This window comes from Patella vulgata, chromosome 3 (genome assembly GCF_932274485.2).
Source record: "Patella vulgata chromosome 3, xgPatVulg1.2, whole genome shotgun sequence".
Taxonomy (NCBI): Eukaryota; Metazoa; Mollusca; class Gastropoda; family Patellidae; genus Patella; species Patella vulgata.
Genome location: NC_065881.2, coordinates 41,328,063 through 41,352,763, shown reverse-complemented (window position 1 = coordinate 41,352,763; position 24,701 = coordinate 41,328,063). Strand labels below are relative to the sequence as shown.

General features: G+C 33.1%; 2 protein-coding genes across 4 annotated transcripts in view; one reads left to right on the top strand and one right to left on the bottom strand.

Moving 5' to 3' along the window:
- The window catches only part of LOC126814537 (protein FAN), a 34,029-nt gene extending 24,454 nt beyond the window's left edge, over nucleotides 1-9,575 (bottom strand). For both annotated transcript variants that reach the window (XM_056099378.1, XM_050539753.2), the window contains exon 1: nucleotides 9,467-9,575. In XM_056099378.1, coding sequence (XP_055955353.1) covers nucleotides 9,467-9,504 — 38 coding nt within the window. In that variant the 5' untranslated portion in view covers nucleotides 9,505-9,575. The remainder of the gene's footprint in view (nucleotides 1-9,466) is intronic.
- A 176-nt stretch (nucleotides 9,576-9,751) lies between these two features.
- Nucleotides 9,752-23,991, top strand: LOC126814561 (dolichol-phosphate mannosyltransferase subunit 1). Of its 2 annotated transcripts, none has more exons than XM_050539811.2 (9): nucleotides 9,752-9,904; nucleotides 13,260-13,359; nucleotides 14,884-14,917; nucleotides 15,335-15,411; nucleotides 16,299-16,324; nucleotides 21,153-21,248; nucleotides 21,433-21,501; nucleotides 21,770-21,884; nucleotides 23,841-23,991. In XM_050539811.2, the coding sequence occupies exons 1-9, from the start codon at nucleotides 9,783-9,785 to the stop codon at nucleotides 23,943-23,945; spliced, it is 744 nt and encodes a 247-aa protein (XP_050395768.1). In that variant the 5' UTR covers nucleotides 9,752-9,782; the 3' UTR covers nucleotides 23,946-23,991. The 2 variants fall into 2 exon arrangements, with proteins under 2 accessions (XP_050395768.1, XP_055955357.1); XM_056099382.1 differs by lacking the exon at nucleotides 9,752-9,904 and adding an exon at nucleotides 12,883-13,006.
- Nucleotides 23,992-24,701: the final 710 nt, after the last annotated feature.

Below are 24,701 nucleotides of genomic sequence, written 5' to 3'. Positions count from 1 at the left end.
TTAAACACCTAATTATTGCTAAATAAACATGTAATCAATTATTTAGCGTTAAATAAGCAGGTAATTAATTGTTATGGATTAATAATAAAAACATGTAAATAACTGGAGTGACAGTTAAGTTGTATTTACACATAAATAGGAAGCCAGATAAAGTAACAGACATCGGAATATGTCATATAAAATTTATGAAGCTATCTCAAAATTCATAGCAGAATCAGGAATTAACTGTTGCGTTAGTTGCGTTAAAAGAGCACTAGTCAAGGAAAGATAACTGGTTGTGTAGACCAGGTTGGCCCATAATCCACCTGGATGCATTAATAATATCAGAATAAATTAACGGACAGTATGTCGGTTCAGTCTACTGCATGATTTTATATAATAATATACTAGGGAAAAATAATGACAAAATAAAGGAATAGGGACTTGGACCTACACAACCATTATTAAAGGAGCTAAATCACTAATATTTGGGACCTAGAAATCGACACAAATGGGTCACAACGCATATAATAATGTAATATGAATGTATATAAACTGATTTACATTCAATCATTTCCGTCTTTACTCTTATTTCAAATCAGTTATGTTCGGCGAAATACGCCTGAAGTCTCAATCAAAAGTATATCTCTAGCGTCTGGTTATTCTAGTCTACATAGCATGTATTGCGTTGCTCTCCAGGTAAGAATTATGCGGCACCGTCTAGCCTCGTTCTTCAAGTCCCTTGTTAAAAATGGGCCTGAAACGCATTATGGTACATGATTCATGTACCAACGGTAATTTTTTTTATTTTGTCTTAAATATTGGATTATCAGAAACCCATCTTTTCCCGGTAATATCACAACATCAATGTTGATTTAAATTGACAAATAATTTGTGTTTTCATTGTCGAAGATTTTGGATGATATTGAGTTAGAGACTTAGCTTCTTTAAGAATGCGTTTGCAAGAGAACCATGCAGTGACCGGCACATGGTGGGTGATCGATTTTTACCATTTTTTTTATGTATGATGGGTAACCCCTCCAAACACCACTGCCACAATTTTAGATCAATCAAACCATTTTTAGAGTGTAGAAAAAAATTGAAATTTTAAGACTGAAAAAAGCCAAAAATAACCCATCATTTTCAGGCCATTTTTCAATTATGGGGTACAACTAAACTATGGCAAGTAGATAAATGAAACTTTATAGGGTAGCAGTATATATGTCTAGTGAGTATTCATTCTGAAAGTTTGATGGACTTTCATTGAGGGGTTTTTGATATAGGGACTTAGTGCTGCAAGGTACCAAAATAGCTCAATTTAGGTATGTCATTTTATTCTATCTATATTTTACCCACTGCGGGTATAAGAAATTTTTTGAAATGCTGACTGAAAAGGCAATGATCTATAGAATTAAGATCAAGAAAAAAAATGGGTGGCACACAACCCGTTTAATACTAAATTATCTCCATTTTTGTCCAAAAATAACGATTTTCATCAAAAATAACGATTTTCAACAAAAACCAAACGCTTTATTTACACCCTGGGCACTGGGAACCAAATTAATGTGGGTTCCAGTTCCATTAAGAACAAGCCATAATAAAAATAGAAATAAACAAATAAATATAAACGCATTACCGGTATATACTTTCATCAAATAATTCACGTTTAAAAAATGTTCCATTATCAAAACTACAAATACTTATTACCAATAAGTATTTCAAATTAAAAAAAATATCGCTATACTTTGCTATCTACTATCTATCTAATCATGAAAACTGAGCTCACAATTACACCGTTAAAATTTTTAAAGGATGAAGTTTGAAAAGTTTAATTTACTATAAATGCCAAAAGAGCTGTTCTTGGTAAATATAATTAATCTATCTAGGTTAATTTTCAATATTTTATTAATTTGGCGATATATAATCTCATGATCTAGTAGGCGGATGATGAATTTTTGAACAGCAAATCGTAAAAACTAAATAGTGTATTTTATACTAGCATATAGTAGTCATATACATCTGTCTATACTTGACAAACAAATCAAGTGATATTTCAAAAAGACAAAAACAAATAGTATATGTGCTTAACTTCACTATTGTAGCATACTCCTTGCAGTGTTTCGTTTGATTAGACCTAATCACACTCAATGAAAGCAAATTTCTGTTATGACTGGTCAATAGTCCGATTAACAACCAATACCTAACTGCGTAAAAATATCATTCGGGTTTAAACAGAGCTCCGAATATGTTTACATAACATTACGTCACAATTCACAAAATTAACCAGTGCATAGCAGAATATTACAGCAAAAATAATTGCGTGACAAACAAGGCTATCAAAACAGTTACAATGTAAACAATACTGTTTGGAGACGAACAATACTTTCATCGTTTTTAATACCTTAAATCACTGTCCAAAGTTTTAGGAAAGATTCCAGATTAAACGAAGGGCTGTCAAGATGCTGTACTTACATGTAGGAGAGATTTGATTGAACGGGAAGAACAGATACGCTCCTTCAAAAACTCAAGTATCAGAAGTCAATCCAACAATGGCCACAGAGGTATTTTTCTGGCCATTGTTTCAGAATATGCTATTGTAGTTTCTTTCGGATAACTGGCTAGTAAACCGCATTTTATTTGTGGAAAATGACGGGAAAATGAACAGCTGATTTCAACCGCCATCTTGGATGTTGGAGTACAAACCTAACTTCGATCTGACAAATAATAATAATATGTACATTTATATTGTGCACATACTCCATGCACTGAGGCATGTTCGCTGCGCACACAATTAAATTAATTTAATTAATCCTGATAACAAGATGGGTTTTAAGTCTTGATTTAAAACAAGAAAGAGTTTGAGATGATTTAATGATCTCTGGAAGATTGTTCCACAGTTTAAGCTCATTCACTGAGAACGATCCGTATCCAAATGATTTTAATTTCCACCTTGAGCAACAGAACTGATGGAGGTGTGTTCGGCTAGAAGTTAGGGAACTTGTATTTGCATAAGAGTAGATTTGTATATATTTGAGGTAAGCCATTCACACACTGATACGTCAAAGACAGACTTTGACGATGATTCTTTCATTTATTGGCAGCCAATGGAGTGATTTCAGAACAGGAGTAATATGGGAGTATTTTGATGATCTGGTAACAATTTGAGTTGCGGTATTTCGTACAAGTTTTTGTTTTAATATTGGCACTAGATGTTTCTACTAACAAGCTGTTACAGTAGTCAATCCCTGAGAATACCAGAGAACATACAAGTGTAGCAGCAGCTTCCTAGCTAATTAAGTGTCTTATATAGCCAATGTTCCTGGACTGAAGATAACAGTTTCGACAAATTTCACTAATGTGACTGTCACAGTGTTGCATGGTACAAGTATTGCATCTCGTACAACCACATCATTTGAACTTGTATTTTTCAGATGTGTATTTGGACCAAATAAAATACATTCAGATTTACATTTAATTTCAACATATTTCTTGTCATTCTATCTTTAATGTCATGTGTACACAATTTATGTCCGAATAATTAGGGGCCGGGATGGAACAGTTTTTGAAAGGGTATAAGAATGTCGTCCTAGAAACCATGATTATCGATTAGTTGTCCTAAATTCTTAGTATACATTACAGAAAGGACAGGTCCAAGGACTGATCCTTGTGGAACTCCTGAATCATCAGTACCGGCCCTACACAGGGTTGCTGGAAGGCGGTTCCATGGAGCATTATCGGGCCTAATAATCCAGGCAATGAATGATTTTATTGGAAAAATGATGTCAGAAATGAAGTCATTTTCTTAAAGTTCGACCATCAAATTTGATATGAAAGATATCCGTGCCAGTCATTTTGTCAAAACCAAATATTAGCATTAGTAGTCCTCAACTTCCATTATTAATAGAATTGTCCTCAGTCCCGCAGTGGGTGAGATATAGCATCATGAATTTTTTATGTTTTAGCATATAGAAAAAATTACGTCTCAATTTTACTGCGAGCACTTTGCTTTTCCACATAAAGCCAGCGGATTTTGTTTCCCCACAGGGTTTTTTCTATCTGGTCTGATGACACCAAACATCAGTCAGCTGGACCTCCTGTTTTAACTTTATTACGGCAAAGGGAGAAGATGACCCACACTCTCTTCATACAACAGCGAATTTATAAGTGTGTTTTAAGAAACTTTTGATATCCAAGGACTTTTTTATTTTGTGTTTTTGACAATTTTCAAGTGTAAATAATTTAATTAAATCAACCTGTCCATAATATCATATTTATTGTATTGGACGTTAAATCTGTAATAAACAACAACAACAAATATCAAATAAACTAGATCTGCTACTGTCCCATACAGATATGAAAGCTTTCATATTCATTGTCACGTGTCATCGATTATATCAAGTATCTTATAAGAAAAAAGAACAAGTCTAAATATAGTGAGAAACATTGCAACCGGGCAAAAATATAATCTGAAAACAAAAGGGAAATAACCGAAACTTGTACTCCTGTAATCGGAATGACTTCCCGTTCTAGAAGTTTCAGCAAAATGGATCAAGCCTGGGATGGATGAGAAAATGAAATGAAAATGGCAGGAAAGAACTAAAAAAGAAGGAAGGAAAACATCAAAAAATTTAATGAGATAGCTTTGAACGGAACTAATATTTTTTGAATCAGATTGATCTCAGCTGTTCGAATATTTAGATTAAATTTGTAAATTTTGAAAATTAAAGACATAAATTGTCCTGTAAACAACTTTGTCGGCATGTAAAAGGTCAAATTCGAAATTTTGAAATTTTCAAACACCAAATATTCGACCTTGATCCCACGCTATCCTGAAATGTATTAATTTCAGAAATAGGAGACGCACTGAACATATCACAGCCTATTGTGTTTATTTTTCACGTCTGTTAAAGTAGATTTTTCACTGTTCTTCAATCTTCATATTCAATTCAAAATGGAGACCATCAGTTGACCGAAATCAAAATTCTGCTCTGAACGTTTTTTAGGCATTCCTTCAAGGATTCAGAAAATTTAACTCCCATATCTCAAGATGGTGGCACTTCCGGTTCGATCGATAGACTTCATATTTTGTGTACACATCAGTAATTTCTTATCTAGTATAGAAAACAATTTCCAAGGCAACCTATTTTTGGTGATTTTTTTGAAAAATTTGATCCTTAATTTCTCCAAGGGGAGATAACTTAGAAAATTTCTAATGACTTCGTTGAAATTGGATCAACCAGGTCTACTTACATTCCTAATTTTATGAAAATCGTACCAATATTCAAGAAGTTATCATGTTGGTTTTACTTCCGGAATGAACTGTCAATGACATAATATTCGAATTTGGAAAACCAGAAATAGCAGATTTAAAGTAAATGTTTTAAGGTACTCAAAGAAAAAAGAATTAGTAAAATAGATTACAAAATCACAAAGTTACAGCTGTATAAGTCAATTTTTTGATCAGTAAATTTCGGTGATTTCGGATTCGTAAAACGTTTGAAAATATATTGATTTCAAAGCCACCACCCATTCTTGGGAGGAGGCTAACCAGAAATGTATTAATTTCGGAAATAGGAGACATATTCATGAAATGCCGGCCGATTTCGATTATTTTCAAGCCGTTAATGGGAATTTTTCACTCCTAAACAACTTTGTCGACACGAAAAACTACAAGGGTGAAATTCCAATTTTTGAAATATTTAAATACCAAACATTCGACCATGAGCCAGGCTATCCTGAAATGTATTTTAATTTTCAGAAATAGGAGATGCATTGAACATACAACGGCCTATTGTGTTTATTTACAAGTCCGTCGTTAATGTAGATTTTTCACTTCAAAATGGTGACCATCAGTTGACCAAATCAAAATTCTGCTCTGAACATTTTTCAGGCATTCCTTCAAGGATTCAGAAAATGTAACTCCCATGTCTGTAAGTATAATATCGCAAAAGCATAAGGGATTTTTCACGTTTCAAGATGGTGGCACTTCTGGTTCTATCGATAGACTTCATATTTTGTGTACGCATCAGGAATTCCTCAGCTAGTAGAGAAAAAAAATTTCAAGGCAATTTGACCCAGTGATGGGATTTTGCCCGTATATTCCGGACATGTCCGACACTATTTTCCAAACGTCCTAAATTGTCCGACCAGGAATATACCGAATCGGACATCAAGACATGGTAAATAATATTCAAAATTCCAAAATTAATATAGTGTACTAAGTGTATAACTACAACTCAACCTGATTATTGTTGATAATACGCTGGATTGATTAGGTAATTAAGTGATCAACATATTTATCGTTTTATATCGTCTATACACCTACCTTGATTAACTACTTAATCTGCCTTGATTGGCTGACTTAATTCTTTTTCGGACAATTCATCAATTCAATCCTGAACAGAAGTCATTGCTTCTCCTTTGTCGGACTATATAGTATATATCAATCCAATAAACTTAATCTACGTGATTGACCCGTGATTTCTCCATTGTCTCACGTTTTAATCTCCTTGATGTCATCTGTAGACATTAGTCATACATGTCACATATCCTAATAGTATATAACACCCAAAATCAATATACATTGTGTCCGATAACTGTTCTGTGATATTTCTTCAGTGGAAGTCGAAGTTAAATAAAGCTATTTCACACACACGCAAAATGAAAGCAGAAATCTCGCGAGACACATGGAATTAAGAGGTGTAAATACTATAAACGTGCCGAATCTAATACGTCTGATGTCGGGAGAAAAGATTCAATTTTGATAGCATATTGTCGGATTTATGATCATATTTTGAATGGGGTTTATGTTTTTAAAAAAATAAATAAACACGCTAAGAAATGTTGACGAATCTTTCAATTGAAATAACGTAAGTAGTTACGGTAATTGTTATAATCGATAGCGCATGCTTAGAGTCGAATGGGATTTTTTAGCAGTTGGTGTCACTCGCTCGTTGTATTAGAGCGACGTTTACTGCGGTTTACGGTCAAATAAATTTCGGGATGTCATTTTTTATATCTTCCGTATATAAATCGAAACAGAGTATAAGATGAATGCCGGACTTTGCTGAAAAATGTATCGACTTATGACCCTAAAAATACGGTAATTTTGGGGGAATTTGAAACCGGTACGGATGGGCAGTAGTCGGCACGCTTTCATTCTATGGTATTACGATGTCATGTAATTAATATAGTATAATATATACTATTTTATAGTTATAATATATATTATTTTATAGTTATAATATATATTATTTTATAGTTATAATATAATTTATATTATTATTTTATAGTTATAATATAATATATATTATTTTGTAGTTATAATATATATTATTTTATAGTTAAATATATAATATACATGTATACTATTTTACATTTCTGGTTAACAAGGTAATGGTCAGGGAACATTGGCATTTGATATTCACTACTGAAACACAGTTGCAACTACTATAATCATGCAAGAGATGATTCATGGATGGCACTTTCAAGGCTGTTAGGAAACCCTTTATACAAATATGATCTCTGGCAATCTCTAACATAAAAAAAAGAACAAACATGAATATTGTAAAACTAGCAGGCAATCTGTAACGTGAAAAAATGAACAAATATGTGCTATAATTGTGCTATGATTGTTAGTGTTATTTCAATATAATAAAATAAATTCAAATGATACTCTTTTTTTAATTTATGGGACGAAACAACCCTATTATTAGGGTGATGAAACGACCCATGTAAATTTGGGATTAAACAGGCAGGGGTGAAACGGTTTTGGATGAAAAGACTTGCTCTCGTTTATAATAGACATATAGTAAATGCAAAAGAACAGCACCAAATTGGCAAATACAATCCGATTACATGTCATTTGGGACTCACGTCATTTGGGACTCGCGTCATTTGGGACTCAAAAAAATATGACCACGACATTTGGGACTCGGGTATACAACGTTTGGGACTTTGGTATACGTCGTTTGGGACTCGGGTATACGACGTTTGGGACTCGGGATAATTTATTAGAAATAGGCCAATTCAAAACACGAAAGAAAATATTTATTAACATGAAACACGTGGTTAGTAAAAGGCTCAACCAAACGATAAATCATTAGTTGCACTTATGGTTCTTTGATAATCATCGTTTCTCATAAAAGTTATATATTTAAAACGAATAATATGTTGATGAATTTATTTGAAAATGACCTACACAAAAAATAAAATAAATATTTACACGACATGCAATCTTTTTTACAAGCTCCTAGAAATTGTTAACAATAATCCGTGAGCTGCACGTTGACATGCTTGTCGTAGATGGCAATACCAATCGATAAATTAGTACGTACAGGGAAAAGTTTTTTTTGTGGAAAATATAAGAAATGGCAACGATCAAAGCGGGATAATTAAAGCTGATTAACTGATAATCCGATGTTATTGCAGTATGTTCAAAGAAACCTAACGGTTCTTTGGTGGATGAGGAAAAACGTGAGTTATCAATCATCGAGAATGGCGGCCGTGTGTTGATTGCAGTTATACCGTTTCACGAAAAAACATTCGCAGTGGTCGGTCAATCAAGCTCGTTTAATATTTGATAAAAGAAAAACAACGAAGTATTACTAAATATACACAAATTTTCAACAATATATTATTGTCAAGTTTTATACTCGCAGATAAAACAAAACAAAGGAGAACTAGCAGTGTTAATCGCGGTCTCAACAATTGCCGATCAACTAAATAAAACGAAAGACAACTACATGTAAGACAGCTGTTACTATATATCTCATAAATAAATAGTCCCAACTGTCATTTATATTGAGTCCCAAATGTTGTTTGTGTTGAGTCCCAATTGACGCCAATCAAGTCCCAAACGTCGTCAACTGAGTCCCAAATGTCGTTTATGTTGAGTCCCAAATGACGTGCGTCCCAAATGACATGATACCTACAATCCACGGTACTGCATCGTACATGTAGGCTACAAATAACTAAAAATGAAACAACTTCTAATGTTCAATCAAACTATTCTTGTTTTCAAAATTTCCAATTTGGAAACATGTTCCAGGACACTTCATGTAACTCTTGTAATCTATTGTAGGCTTGTTTTTCCAACCACTGAATAATGACACTCACTCTCAGCAAGCATGCCTACAGGCTACAGTTCCGTACTATAAATTATAAATATAATCACCCTTTGATCGTTACCACACATGATATGTATGTAGTTGTTTATAAGTGTTTTATTAGCTGAACAAAGTCACTTAACACAGAGAATGTCTTTAAATATTGCTTATGTTTTTAAAAAAAGTGGGAAGCCAAGAATTATGAAAACAGGATGCCACACCCCCTTTCTTTATTCTTACCCCCGATTTCCTTTCGTTGGATGAAGATTTCTTTCAAACAAAATTCAAAGACTTCAACATCTCTGACGACAGAGTTTACATATGGAATTAATTTTTTTTCAATAACTCCAAAATAAATAATGTATATAGCAATCACAAACCTTTCTTGGCCAAGTGTGTCAGTTTCTAGGAAAGCCATCTCAACTAACTTTACGTCTGTTCTTTGCCAAAATTCCACCCGATCTTAGAAAATGAACTGAGTTATTTCCCTTATGGGTCTTGTGACAGGAGTAGTTATTAAAACGTAGGAGTATCAGAATGAATTGTTTCATTTATGTATCATATTGCATTCAAAGAATTGATTAAAAAATATATAATTTTTGTTTAAAGTGTTTTTTCTGCGCCTTATTTGGGAGATATTTATTTGTTTTTTTGTTTTTTGCTCAAGTATGTAGAATTACAATAACTGGTCTTCCAATGCCCTTGACACTTACCAAAATGGCTGCTAAACACAAGTATTCTGTTCTTTTGCCTACTTATAATGAACGAGAAAATCTACCTATTATTGTATGGTTGTTAGTTAAATATTTTTCAGAAGGGTAAGTTGATATTATAGTTATTTTGTCCAATGTTAACACTGATGCCAGTTCAGTGTCATTGTGTAAAACGTTTTATATGTGTAAAAAAAAAAATATTCTACGAGTACCGTAGTAGCTTAGTACGTGTGGTCTGTGGATCTTCAGTAAGTTCAATCAGTGGATGCTGAATGTGACTGGTTGCATCATCTCTACCCAAAGCTAAGAATATTATTAGAAAATCCAAAACTTATATGGAAATATTATATTGTCGATACAGTATCCAGATGTCTGATAATAAAATACATTTTATTCTGACATATTTATCAAGTTTACTTGTTACTAGTAGTAGAAGTTTAAAGTTACTCTTTGATATTCTGACGCGGTAACATCCGTCCCGAAGGCAAACAGTCAAAAGCTTGTTGCAAAAGTTGATAACTAGTTTACTTCTTTCAGCCGACGGCAAAATCCACAATTTTCCATTATCTGTGATGCTAACACATTAAACTTACATATCATATCCATCCATTATCCTTTTTGCTGTCTATTTTAAGATATTTCACAAAAATCTTCCCCAATAACCAATAACACACAGTGAAACAGGAAATGACCTACATTGGCAAAAGTTGAAATCTGGCAAGGTGCTCATTACAAACGGAATTCTTTAAAGGAAGTGATCATTTTAAATTTATTTTTTGTGATGGTCTGATTCGTCATTTCGGTCCCACGTCATTTCGGACTCAACACAGACGACCTTTCGGACTCAGTTTGATGACGGTACAGACTTACTTGACGACTTTTCGGACTCAGTCTGGCAACGTTTCAGACTCAGATGAATAATTAAAAGACTGTTGAAAATTTGTGTGATATATTTGTAACCGCTGGTTTTTTTTTTCGATTTATGTGAGTCCGATAGTTGTTTTGTTTTATTTAATTGATCGGCTATTCTTGAGACTGCTAATAAAAAGATAACACTCATTTTACACTGCTTGTTCTATTTTGTTTTGTTTCATCGGCGAGTATTGAACTTGACAATAAAATATTGTTGAAAATTTGTGTATATTTTGTAATACTGCTAATGTTTTTATAATTCTGAAAGCCTAAATTCTTTTATGCGAGTCAATAATTGAATCAACACCCGCCCACAATCATCGCCGATTGACAACCCAGATTTTTCCTTGGCCACTAAAGAACTGTAAGGTTTCTTTGCGCATACTACAATAACATAGGGATTATCAGTTAATCAGCTTTAATTATCCCACTTTGATCGTTGCCATTTCTAATATTTTCTAAAAAGAGTTTTCTTTGTACGCACTAATTAATCGATTGGACTGCTATTCCCAAGTCCGAAACGTCACACCTACAAGAGTCCGAAATGTCACCTGCCCGAGTCCGAAACGTCAAGGCCATACTTTTTGAGTCCGTAATGTCGTAAGTCCGAAATGGCGCAAAACCGGTAGCCTGATTGGCCGATGAGTGACCTATCAGAAGAAATTTTACCGATATTTGTGAAGCCGATATATGTTCAAAAAGACTCAGCAGCCAAATGCCTTTCATAAAATATTATTCAAATTGTGAACAAATCATTCTATGTTACCTAAAATGGCACCCGGCACTTTTATTTTAGTTGATGTGTGTGCGATACAAGACTCAATGGTTAGATATTTTCAAATCTATAAAATAGAAAAGGCGAAATAATGTCACGTGACAATGACAAAGACAGAAGCTATTATAATCAACCGTTAGGATTAAACATTTTACGGATGCCGACAAATTGAGGGATTTATATTGTAATCAACATTTAATAACTAATAATCTCGATTATACACATACAGCCTATGCTAGAAATTAACCATGGCATATCCGGCAAAACTGTTGTAAAAGCTGAAGCAAACACAGACTGCTACGGTAATAAAAATAGCCAAAATTGCGCAGATGTTGTCCGTGTGTACACGTGTCAAAAATGTATGCCTTTTATATATATATATATATATATATATATGCATGTAGATGGTAGTGATGACACGTGAATGCATAGGTCATTACTTTTCAATATCATACAGTCGTTGAGGGGTAGTTGGGCCTGGAATTAGGTCAATAATTCAGCGATGCAAGATTTAGTTGTAAATAGTTTCAAATTATAATTTAGTATTTCATGCTCACTTCTAAAATAGTGCCCTTATTGAAGAAGGCTATGGCACAGCCATGGGAAATTTTATGAATCAATTTTAGTTATGGTTGACATGTGATTGCAACTGCTGGGAAAACAAATAACAAAAAGATCGAAAGGAAAACAAATTTCAATGACTTTATTACTCCAACAATACTCTGTAAATTTTATATTTATGACAGTACCACAATTAGAACCAGATTAATTGACACAGAATATAATTGTACGAGCCGTTTGTCCATCTACGAATATAAAAACTGCACGTTCCGTGGTGAAAAATGACAACAAAATGTGTTGAATATGAAGAAATGCAGTGGTGTCTTGTCAGCTAATTTTAGCTAAGGCATTTTTAAATTTTTGTTGCCGTTGTAGAAGAATCCTAATTTCAAGCATGTGTCATGATCTAGGCCTACTAATTACTCATAATTATTAAGGTCTCAATAGATGTGTATTTTCAACTCTGTGTGAAGAGCGACCTAATTATTCCTTCATTAAGTATCATTGTCTTTGATTCCCGATATAAAATTTCTACAAACACAGTATATACGCAATCCATAGAAATATTGTACAAAAATGAACCTCGTTTCGCGTAAAACAAGTGTCCTCAAATTTTAATGAGGAGGATATGACGTCATAAGGAGGTCAAACTAACTATCCCAACAAGGCCACTGAAAGAAATGTTAGTGAATGTGATATTGGATAAACCTGTTTCACTGAACAACTTTTGCTTGTCAGTAAGTGTTATTGTTGTTTAACGATGGCTCACACAATAAAGTAGGACATGCATTTAGAATTTATCGACAGACGTCTTTCAGCTCGTGGCTATTTGATTCGCCAACAATTCAGTCGAAATCAGCATGAACTAAACATGGCTTGAGGAATCTTGAGGTTATGTGTGAACGAAACCTCAAGACACTCTGGAGTAACTTAGTAACTAACTTAGTGCCAGACTGCTAGTGAGCTTTTACTTAAGCTTATTCTTTGCTAATGAAAACACAACTAAGATGCAGTTAGGATTTACTTACCCGTATTAGATTGACACTCCAGTCGAAATGCTAAAACTAGGTTTAGCTTTTTATGATAGGGATTTGCCAGGTTTGACACAAGAGAAGCTGAAGACATTTCACCAGTACTGTGGTCATAATTTGAAATGGCTCCATATTTTGACCAAACATATCAAAATTTCATCTTTTAACTTGTTTGTTTCAGTAATATAGATTATGAGATAATCATCATCGATGATGGCTCTCCAGATGGGACACTGGAAGTAGCAAAACAGCTACAAAAAATATATGGTGAAAAGAGAATAGTATGTATTATCACGACAGTTATTCTGTAACCTTTCTGTTTTTTAATAAGAGAAAAATATCCTGATACAGTTTAAATATTGTATTTTTTAGATTGCATTTTGTTCCTTTACACCATAAGTGTATGATATGAAATCCTAATCATCCGCTGTTTCATACAATGTTCTAGTTTGATAAATTGTCTGGGGTGGTGGTGGGGGGGGGGGGGGAGGGTGCAGTTACACTGTTTCCATTATATTGCAATATGTAGCACTACCTTGCTACACATCTTTTGTTTTAGCCTTATCGTCTAATGGTTTGACTGTCATTTATACTGTTTTAACTATCTAACCTTACTCTTGGACTTCACATCATTAGTTTAATTACCGCTACCCAAATTAGATGTATTCTGTAGTTGTTTATATTAAAACATTAGACAACAGTTTACACAACATACAATTTTATCGAAGCAGGCTACACAATTTTAAGCAATAGTCTACATACTTCAAAATAGCATGTCCTTCATTCTCAACCCTACTCTTGCAAAGTCTGGCCAGGTGTGGCTAGGCTTCTGGAAAACACTACATGATTGGTTCTCTCAGAATTCAAATGGTCATCTAATTTGTTGAGCCCAAGTCTTGCTCTTTTATTTTCCCTGATTTCTGCTATTAATTAGGTGTTTAGTTAATTACGTCTAATGATGTAAGTAATAGCCAAATATGGACATTGGCCATGACAGAAAATCTGGTAAATTTCCATTTAAATTAAACAAAAACCATTTCAAACATAAACAAATATGATGTGATATGACTAACCGAAATAGATGAAATAGATGAAATACCAGTCAGTATCTCTATTTTGCCGTATAGGTCATTCATTTCCGTTGTAGTACATGACTTCTTACTTATTTATGAATTCGGAACCAATATTAGGTTGAGACCATGGTATTGTTACAAATAATAGCTTCTATTTAAGCTTTGATTTCAAATTGAACTTCCGATAAAAACTTTGATCTAAAATTACTTATTGTCCCCCGCCTTTCAAAGAAAGCAGGGGACTATTAAAATGGGTTCGTCTGTCTGTCTGTCCGTCACACTTTTTGGGACACAATAACTCTCTTTCTAATTGAGCTAGAATGTTCAAACTTGGTGTATGTGTTTAATAGGCCAATGCCTTGATGGAGTTCAAAGATGGGCATTTTCTGCTTAGGGTAAGCAGAGATAAGCAATTTGATTGGTTGATGTTTTGGGACATGATAACTTTAGTTCTAATTAAGTGAGAGTGATGAAACTTGGTGTGTAGTTTCATTACATCAATACCTTGACTAATTTCGATAATGAGCATTTTCTGCTCATTAATCGATGCTTTAGGACAAGATAATCTTAATTCTATCTGATAGAGGGTGAAGAAACTTAGTGTATAGTTTGATTGCTCAATACTTTTGAAAAAAGTAAATGTGCGATTAATTAATATGTGTCATCTATTTATTTTGGGATTTCGGCGGGGGACATCAGTCTCACTGTTGGCTTGTATTTATATTATTTCAGGTTCTTCGACCGAGAGAAAAGAAACTTGGCTTAGGTATGTAAACACTTGAATAGATCTGTAAAGAAACATAGGCTTACATGTGCTAGATTTACAAGTATAGGCATTTCTGAAAATGGTGACCTATTTCACTCACTCTTGATTTCAGGCTCTACAAAAAAATATCAATATTAATGTATCATTATATCTTGTTACCTTGCCAAAAGATATCAATTAAAGAGCTAGTGCAAAATTAAACAAAAAACATGCAACTACCACATTTGAACGTGTTATATTGAGACATAAACAGCTCAAAACCGACATCTCTTCTCTCAAAGGATAACATTCGATTGTGAGAAAAAAAACCCAACCCTATGAAGGACATAACTCCTAAAGTAAGTATCCGAGTATTGATGTATATGTATGTTTCAGTTAATTCAGTAACCTTATCTGTATTGTATTTCTGTTTTTAAGGAACGGCATATATACATGGAGTTAAACACGCTACAGGAGATTTTGTACTGATAATGGATGCTGATATGTCACATCATGTATGTATTATTAACAAAACTTGTCTTCCACTTTAATCATGCCTATTTACTTTTATATAATTTAAAAGAAATTTAGGTGCACGTTACACAATTTGTATATAACATACGTAAGACAGTTAAATTTAACATGCAAAGAAATTGTGCTGAATATATGGAATTGCAAATACTTCATAGATTGGTCATTCCATATTAACTGGACCAATGGTGGGAACATGACCCCCTCCCAAAAAATTATAAAAAATATGTTATAGTATATCAAACTTTTCAGAATTTTAACCTCTGTCCCACATGACCAAAATTGAAGGTGAAAATGGGTATATTTTGTCTGTTCTCAATGTGCATTGAATTTCGAGATTGGATATTTGGAAAAGTATATATCCCATCGACTCAGAATCTTTTGTAAATTGATATAAGACAAACTGACATTAACTATGCCAATTTTGGAGTTTGTGTATACAATAGTGACTTTCCCAGAGGCTGTTGAAATCCTGAAAATAAAAGTGATTAGTTCATTTGTTCCACATTTTGCCACCTGCTGGCACAAAAAGTATGCATTGGACAATGAGTGTGATGCTAAATTCGTTATCTACACCAAAAGTTGTCTTAGATTACAAAGTTAGAGAGTTCTACTCCTGTTGTTAGAAATGTGAGTTTAAAGCACCCGAAAACCTGAAAAACATTACCGAATTTATGATCTGTTTCGTACCCTAATTTCAAATGGCCATATCTCAGTGAGTTTTCAACCTACAGAGGTAACATTTCGTATTTTTTTTTAGCTTAAGGCCACATTCTATAACATATATTTTTTATAATTTTTTTTGAGGGGGTCAGGTTCCCAACTTTCTGAAATAGATTCCATGTAAGTTTATCTATTTTACATTTTTCAGCCAAAATTCATTCCACAATTCATTGAGTAAGTTACTTTATAATTATTGCATAATGCAAAACCTGTATATAAATTGATCATAACACCTATTCTCACCTAATAGACCCCGTGCTCTGCATTTACTGTCGTATGGTTACTGAGCAATAAAATGTTTTTGCTCTATTGAATTTTTGTATTATTTTGAAATAGAATAACATTTACTAGTTATTCAAACTAATAAAACTCACACGTATTTAAATTTTCTGAAAAAAAAGAAATATTTATTTGCGTAAATTATTTCCCAAAATGACTGTTGCTTTTTGAAATTGTTTTCAGATGGCTTTGATAAATAAAAAAAATACTGAAATTACGGAGTTGTTTTTACTAGCTATACAGCATATAGTGTTGTTTAGGTAATGGGTAAGTTTCCTGTGCGCAGAAGTTGATAATTAAAACGTACATAAGACTTATTTAATGTCACGCAACTAAAGGTAATCTACGTTACCTATACATAAGAGTATCTAGGATTAACAAAATAACACATTGATTATTCTTAAACAATGTTAAACAGCAGAATTAAAGTTATATTCGCATATGATAAGGTTATCATTACACCCATTGGACATATGGCCGTACAGTCTAACTTAGTAAGGGTTGGCTAAAAATGTTGTGTTAAAAGTGTAAGGTACGTTACCATCATAACACATTTACAAGTGTTGTGTCGAATACAAATGCCACTTTGATTAGTTGCGTTAACCCAACAGTCATGATTACATATAAAATTTATATTCCTCTATAGCCAGCCAGGTATTCTTGGAAACGTGACAAAAGCGAAATCGGTAATCTACGTTATGTAAGCTATGTTACATAACATTTATGTTATTCGACGTTATTCGCATCTACGTTCCATTTTGTTCACGCAAAGTGATCTCCTCTTTCGACTGTACGCTTTGAAGGTTAAATCGTCCTAGACGCTATACTAATTTATTTTTCAACGAGGAGAACTTATCTATATTTGACGTTATTCGCATCTACTTTACATTTTGTTCACGCAAAATGATCTCCCCTTTCGACTTTACGCTTTGAAGGTTAAATCGTTCTAGACGCTATACTAACCTTTTTTTTTCAACGAGGAGAACTTATCTATATTAACCGTTATTTCTGTAATTTTCAAGGTAAGATATTTCAATTTTTGATTTTAAAAACTATTTTATTTCAATTGGCTGTCTTAAGCTTTGTGCTGTGTAGGCCTATTTTACAATGTTTTTAGATTTTCAATGTTTGTGATTTTCAATAGCTGATGCCCAGTAAAAGTTTTTCGCAATAAGTTTATTCTAAATTAAATAGATATGTCATGAAATTTGACGCTCACCTTTGAAAGTAAAACAGTAAATAATATGTTATTATGATGTCCACCGCGGGATTGGTAACGTAAATTACATTTCATTATTATTGTGATTGGATTTAATTTTTATTTCTATATAAAAACCTTTATTCAGTGTATGTTTCAGTGTTACATGATCAGTTATTGGTTTTATTTAGGGTGTATATACTTTTATTTTATCTAAAAGCCAATTAAGTTGAGTGTAACGTAAATTACATATACAGTAATATAGATTACAGCGTTCAAATCATCTGATTATACTCTTTATATCTTTTCAGAATATTAATTATTGATGGGTAAAACACGAGCAGAGATCCAAAGAAACTACAGAGAAAGCAAGAAGGCCAAAGAAGGTGAAATATATTTAGCCAAAGAACTACAAAGGACAAAGAGTATTATGTTCCTGTTTGCGTAATGCCAATAAAAGATTTAAAGAAGAGGCACGAAAAAGTACGAAAATGGGTGAGAGAGCACAGAATGAAGAAAAGATTAGAAGAAAGTATTTTAAGTGAAATAAGTACATCTGATTTTGGTTCTGAATACGACTCTAGCACAGCTGCAAATCATCTGAAACAAATAGATAGAATCAAGAAAAAATATAAAACAGTATCAAAAAAGTATGAAAGATTAAATAACAAAGTTAAAAAGGATTCTACTACGACTTCCAAGAGTCATATCCAGCAACCAATAACACCCATAAATTGTCCAGGGTAGTAAGAGATAGGCTGCTATTATCAAATGTTTTATGCGAAGAACTAAGAGAAGCAAGAGTAGTAAATGGAACTAAAGGGAAAAGGGTGATAAGAAAGATAATTTCAGGCAAACTTATTATTGATAAATATAGACTGAGACGAAAACTAAATAAAACCACAGGATTTTGTGAAAGGGGTTGAAATCACACGGAAAAGAAATTAAAACAATTCCTAAAATAAGTAAATTAGTAGAAAAACGAATAAAAATTGCAAGAGGATACTCAGGACTTCTTAGAGAGGGATGATAACAGCAGGATGCTGCCGGGCAAAGCTAATAAAGCCAAGATACAAACCGAAACCTACCAACAGAAAAGAATATGGAATGATAGCATGTTATTTCTTCATCTTAAGTTTACAAATTGTCATTTGCAACGTTTTGTAGACTAAGGCCTAAACATATCACTCTTACAAAATACCTAACAAAAAAACCAATGCCTTTGTCAAAAACATCAGAACTATGCCTTATGTTTAAAAAGTTTACGTTCTGTTGGCATTAATGTTCCCTTAAATCCAGATGAGCTCATTCGACAAATCAATACGATTAACCCACAAGAACTGATAAATGGAAAAACTGCAGAAAACATGAAATATGAACAATGGAAAAAGGTAGAAATAGGTGATAAAAAGAAAACCAAAATACTTGAAATTAAAAGCCTGAAAGAAAACCCTCCCGATGGTCATGCTCTTGTCCAGATGGATTTTGCAGAGAAGTTTACCTGCTCTTGTAATGACGAAGTACAGAGTGCTTATTGGAATAGCACAGCCGTTACTCTTCACCCGGTTGTCATATACTTCATGAAAGACGATACCTTATGCCACAAGAATTACGTTTTCGTATCTGATGACCTTGGCCACAATATAGGCATGATTTATACCATTTTTAAGTCACTCATCGCAGACATAAAAAAATGGTTGCCAAACATTTCATTTATTCATTATTGGACCGACAGTCCAAGTTCTAAATATAGAAATAAGACAGCATTTTACTTGATATCAAAACACAAAGATCTTTTTGATTTTTCGTGCATATGGAATTATTTTGAATCTGGGCATGGAAAGTGTCCATGAGATGGCATTGGCGGAACCGCTAAGCGAATGGCAGATCTTGCCATCAGACAAGGCAAAGTTACAATTCAAGGTGCCACAGACTTTTATCTTTGGGGTGAGAAATACCACAATAGTGCGTTTTATATATTTGTACCTTTAGATGATTGCATAAACTCGCGTTCCGAAATAATTGAAATGAATAAAAGTATTATTCCTGTCAAAGGCACTATGTCATTTGATTGGATTAGTGCTGTCACAGTTGGAAAAATATGCACTCAATCACTTCTTGCTCCTGTTCACTTTGTATTATTGGGAAATTTCACGATTTCTCTGTATCTTGTTTTACACGAAAGATCAAGAAGACAACGCATCTGAAATAAATCTAGAAGGTGTTGTACAGGATACCACAAATGTTGTACAGGGTATGCCAAATGTTGTACAAAGTACCACAAATGTTGTACAGAGTACCACAGTTTTATCTGAAACATTTACATTTACCTCGGGTATGTGGGTTGCTGTCATTTATGAAAATGAAATCCACTTGGGTAGCATAAAAGAAGTGGACCCTGAAGAAAACGATTGCTTAATATTGTTTATGAGAAGATGTTCAGCTCTGGATGTCCACAAACCACCTTTCAAGTGGCCATCGACTGTTGACGAAATATGGGTTGACTTTGCTAATATTTTACTTATTGTGGATGAACTGATTCCAATTGGTAAAACTAGTCGAAATTTCCATTTAAATGATAAAAATTCTAAAGAGTCCTTAAAATTGAAAGATTAATTTCAGTTAAAACAAATAATGTTTGTTGTTACATTTTTTATTGAATTTAGTAATTTACGTAACATTATTAAAATCTCTAAAAATCAACATGTTGCAATTAAATTTGTATTAATTTAATTTGATAAGTCTGTCCATTCATTATATGAATTAGTAGTTTGTTTATGTTCACATTTTTGGAACGTTTTATCTCTACGTAATATACGTTACACTTTGGTGAAATTTACGTTACCATCTGTATAAGTTTCCCTGACGAATCTGAAGAGAATATTGGTCTTTTTAGTATTGAAAGAATATACCACGGGTAGTTTAAATCAATATTAAATTGTTATGCCGCTACACAGTATAATGTTTGTGTAATATAATGTTTTCAATTTATTGCTGAAAATTCCATGTTGTGCTCCTGTGTATTATGAATAAAATATTTGTAAACCAAAATGTTTTTAGAATTACTTAGAATATTTCAGAGGTTTAAAACGTATCTGATGCTTGAAATAAAAGAGTGACAAAGGCGATTATTAAGAATAAATCTTTCAAAATATTGATCATATTAAGCTATTATTAGTAACGTAGCTTACCCCAGACGATTTTGAGAATAATGTTTGAAAACTCATATCTTAATATGTGTCCCAGTTTTGAGAATTCACAGTTTTAAACAGTAAATATTCCTTCGTACATAAAACTCATTAAAAACAAATATTTCTCAATTTTTATTTTTTGTTATTAGTGTTTTTATATTGGGTCTATTTGGTGAGAATAGGTGATAAAGATAAGAAGAACACTATCAAGTAATTTCCAAAAACACCTGTGGTAGCCTACATGTGGGTCATATTATCTTCTGAAAAAATTTCAATGTTCAGATTTTGTTGAGTCATGCATGTTAATATACATACTATTACTTTTGAATTACAGAAAACAATTAGAAGGTGATTATGATGTAGTTACTGGAACTCGCTATGCTGGAGATGGTGGTGTACATGGTTGGAACTTTAAACGTAAATTAATAAGGTACATATATATCAACTAAGTTTTAATACTTGTTCTATGCTTTCCTTCAAAGACTTATATACAGGTACAAAATCAGTGTTTAATTTATGTTAATGATATACAAAAAATGTCCTCCTATATAAGCTTATTGGTCTCATTTCTTATTACGTTCAGAAGATAGGCTTATCTTTTCACTGTGTTTCAGTCGAGGAGCAAATTATGTGGTACAAGTTTTGTTACGACCTGGTGTATCTGACAGTACAGGAAGTTTCAGGTATTTGTATTACATATATTCTTAAAAATTAATACATAATATCTGCAAAATGTGAACTTGTTTTCAAATATAAATATTCACAAACTTAAACTTTATTTAAGAGAATTTTACAAGATATTTATATTTAAAATTATTTTAAGATGAATGGACATTAATTCAATGTCTAAAATAAAAATAAATGGACAAAATTCTTGTATTTTTCTTCTAAAATTCAATTAAATATACCAGTAGAAGAAACCTTTATATTTGTTCATTGTTTATTCAACAGATTATATAGAAAAGAAGTTCTGGAAAAACTAGTCAACTCATGTAGATCTAAAGGCTATGTCTTTCAGATAGAATTGATTATCCAGGCCAGACATATGGGTTATTCAGTTGGGGAGGTAATATTTTCATGATGCATTGAAACTTCTGGGTTAAATAACTCTCCTAAGCAATTATTTCCAAAGGGTTTTATATTTTGAGCTGAAAATTATAGACAAGCTAATAATAGGTATTTTTATACGCCCACATTTTCATGTGGACGTATATTTTCGTCGCCCCCGTCCGTCCGTCCACAAAACTAAACTTGATATATTGGGGCTATCTCTCAAAGATCTCGATTCCCTACGATATTGGCATGTATCGGACCATAACTTCATGGATTATGGCCCCTGACTGTACGAAAAATCAAGTGTTTTGCTTGTGGACACTCTAGAGGTCACAATTTTGATGAAATGCATGTTTATAACCCAAAGATCTTGGTTCCTTTCGATATTTGCGCATGTTGGATCTTCACTTCCTGAATTATGACCCCTGATTGTACGAAAAATCACATTTTTAGCTTGTGGTCCCTCTAGAGGTCACAATTTTTATCCAATTTAAAAAAACGTTTTAATATATCACCGTTACACCCTAATGATGGTTGAGTTCAAATTTCGTAAAAATCAGACCAAAACTGACGGACAAAATGGCCGCCCCCTGTACGCAAATAGTGTAAAATATGGTATTTCAAGGTTGTGGACCCTCTAGAGGTCACAATTTTCATCCGATTTTGATGAAACTTGGAATGCATGTTTATATCCCAAAGATCTTAGTTCTTTTTGATATTCGCACATATCGGATCGTAACTTTCTGAATTATGGCCTCTGATTGTACGAAAATCGCGTTTTAGCTTGTGGTCCCTCTAGAGGTCACAATTTTTATCCGATTTACAAAAACGTTTTAGTATATCACTGTTTCACCCTAATGATGGTTGAGTTTGAATTTCGTGAAAATCGGACCAAAACTGTCGAACAAAATGGCAGCCCCTCGTACGCAAATAGTGTAAACATCTGGTATATCAAGGTTGTGGACCTCCTAGAGGTCACAATTTTGATGAATCTTGAAATACATGTTTACAACCCACAGATCTTGGTTCCTTTCGATATTCATGCATATCAGATCGTAACTGCCTGAATTATGGCCCTTGATTGTATGAAAAATCACATTTTTAGCTTGTGGCCCCTCTAGAGGTCACAATTTTTACCCGATTTAAAAAAAAAAGTGTGAATATATCACAGTTATACACTAATGATGGTTGAGTTTGAATTTCGTGAAAATCAGAAAAAACTGACAGACATAATGGCCGCCTTTTGTACGCAAATAGTGTAAAAATATGGTATATCAAGGTTGTGGGCCCTGTAGAGGCCACAGTTTTTATCCGATTTGGATGAAACTTTAAATATATGTTTTTATCATAAAGATCTTGGCTCCTTTTCATAATCACACATATCCGCATAACCAGATGTAACTTCCTGGAGAAAGGCCCCTGATTGGTCGAAAAATCGTATTTTTAGCTTGTGGATTCTCAAGAGGTCACAATTTTTTTTCCGATTTTAAAAACCGTTTAGATATATTACCATTCCACCATAATGAAGGTTGAATTGGAATTTGGGGAAAATCAAAATGAAACTGACCGACAAAATGGCCGTTCTTTGTACGCAAATTGTGTACAAGGATGTAATACAAAGGTTATGGACCCTCTAGAGGTCACAATTTTTATCCGATTTTGATAAAACTTAAAACATATTTTTATATTCCAAAAATGTCAGTCCTTTTTGAATTTGATATTTCAGACCATAACTTTCTGGATTATGGCCTCTGATTGTTCAAAAAATCATTTTTGTTTTTAGCTTGTTCCCTATCCATCTCTTGCAAAATGTGGGCGTATCCTGCCTGGTTACCGCTGATTGTACATCTTGGCATTAGGTTTATGTACTAACACAAAGTATGAAATTTGTGACCAAAAGTCTCAAGTTCTTCTTCAAGAAAGTTGTTTATAAATAAAATTTTAATACACATTATTATTGAAATTTCAGGTACCAATCTCATTTGTTGATCGAGTGTATGGTGAATCTAAGTTAGGAGGACATGAGATTATAGAATGGATGAAAGGAATATTATATTTATTTGCTACAACATAATAGAAACTACCATTGCCACAAAAATTAAAAATAACATGTAAATATTGATATGTTTTATGTCTTCTATTTATAGGTATTGTCAAATATAAATTCTTCATCCAGTTTTCAACAAAATTTGTGTTTATTCAAAATGTTGAAACAGAAATACTTAAAAATTCTTGACATCGTGAACATTACTAAAGAGTATTATGCAAAAGCTAAATCTGACTATTGCAAGTTTTTTTTCTAGCTTCAAATTTTATTTAAATTACTAGCAGGATACCCGGCTTCGCTCGGGGGTCATAACTCCGAAACCGGAAGTGGTAGACAAACGCCACCTGGTCTATGTTACTCCCCGGTCCGAGCTACCCCTATACCCCAAATTTCAGACTCGGGGCAGACCTAGTGTAGCTGCCAACCCTATCTTACATATCTATGTTAACAATAACATGGCAGCAGTCACAGTGATAGCTGAATGAATGACTGAAATTCAAGACTTTGTTTATTATCGTGGAAATAGTACTTGACAATCAAGCATATGAACTGTCAATAGGCAATCGTAGGACACAATTTAGGCATTTCTTGTCAAAAAAAGAAATTTAACTGAAATTTACCTGTTGTTGAATTACGAATATTAATTTTAAGCGATTTCCCTTAGATTTTATGCAACTGTATCATTTAAAAAGAACTTAAGAATGGTCTATCTGGACTTATAGTCCTTACTAGTATTGTTAGTACTTCGTTCTAATTTATTTTGTACTGTGGTGGGATTTAACA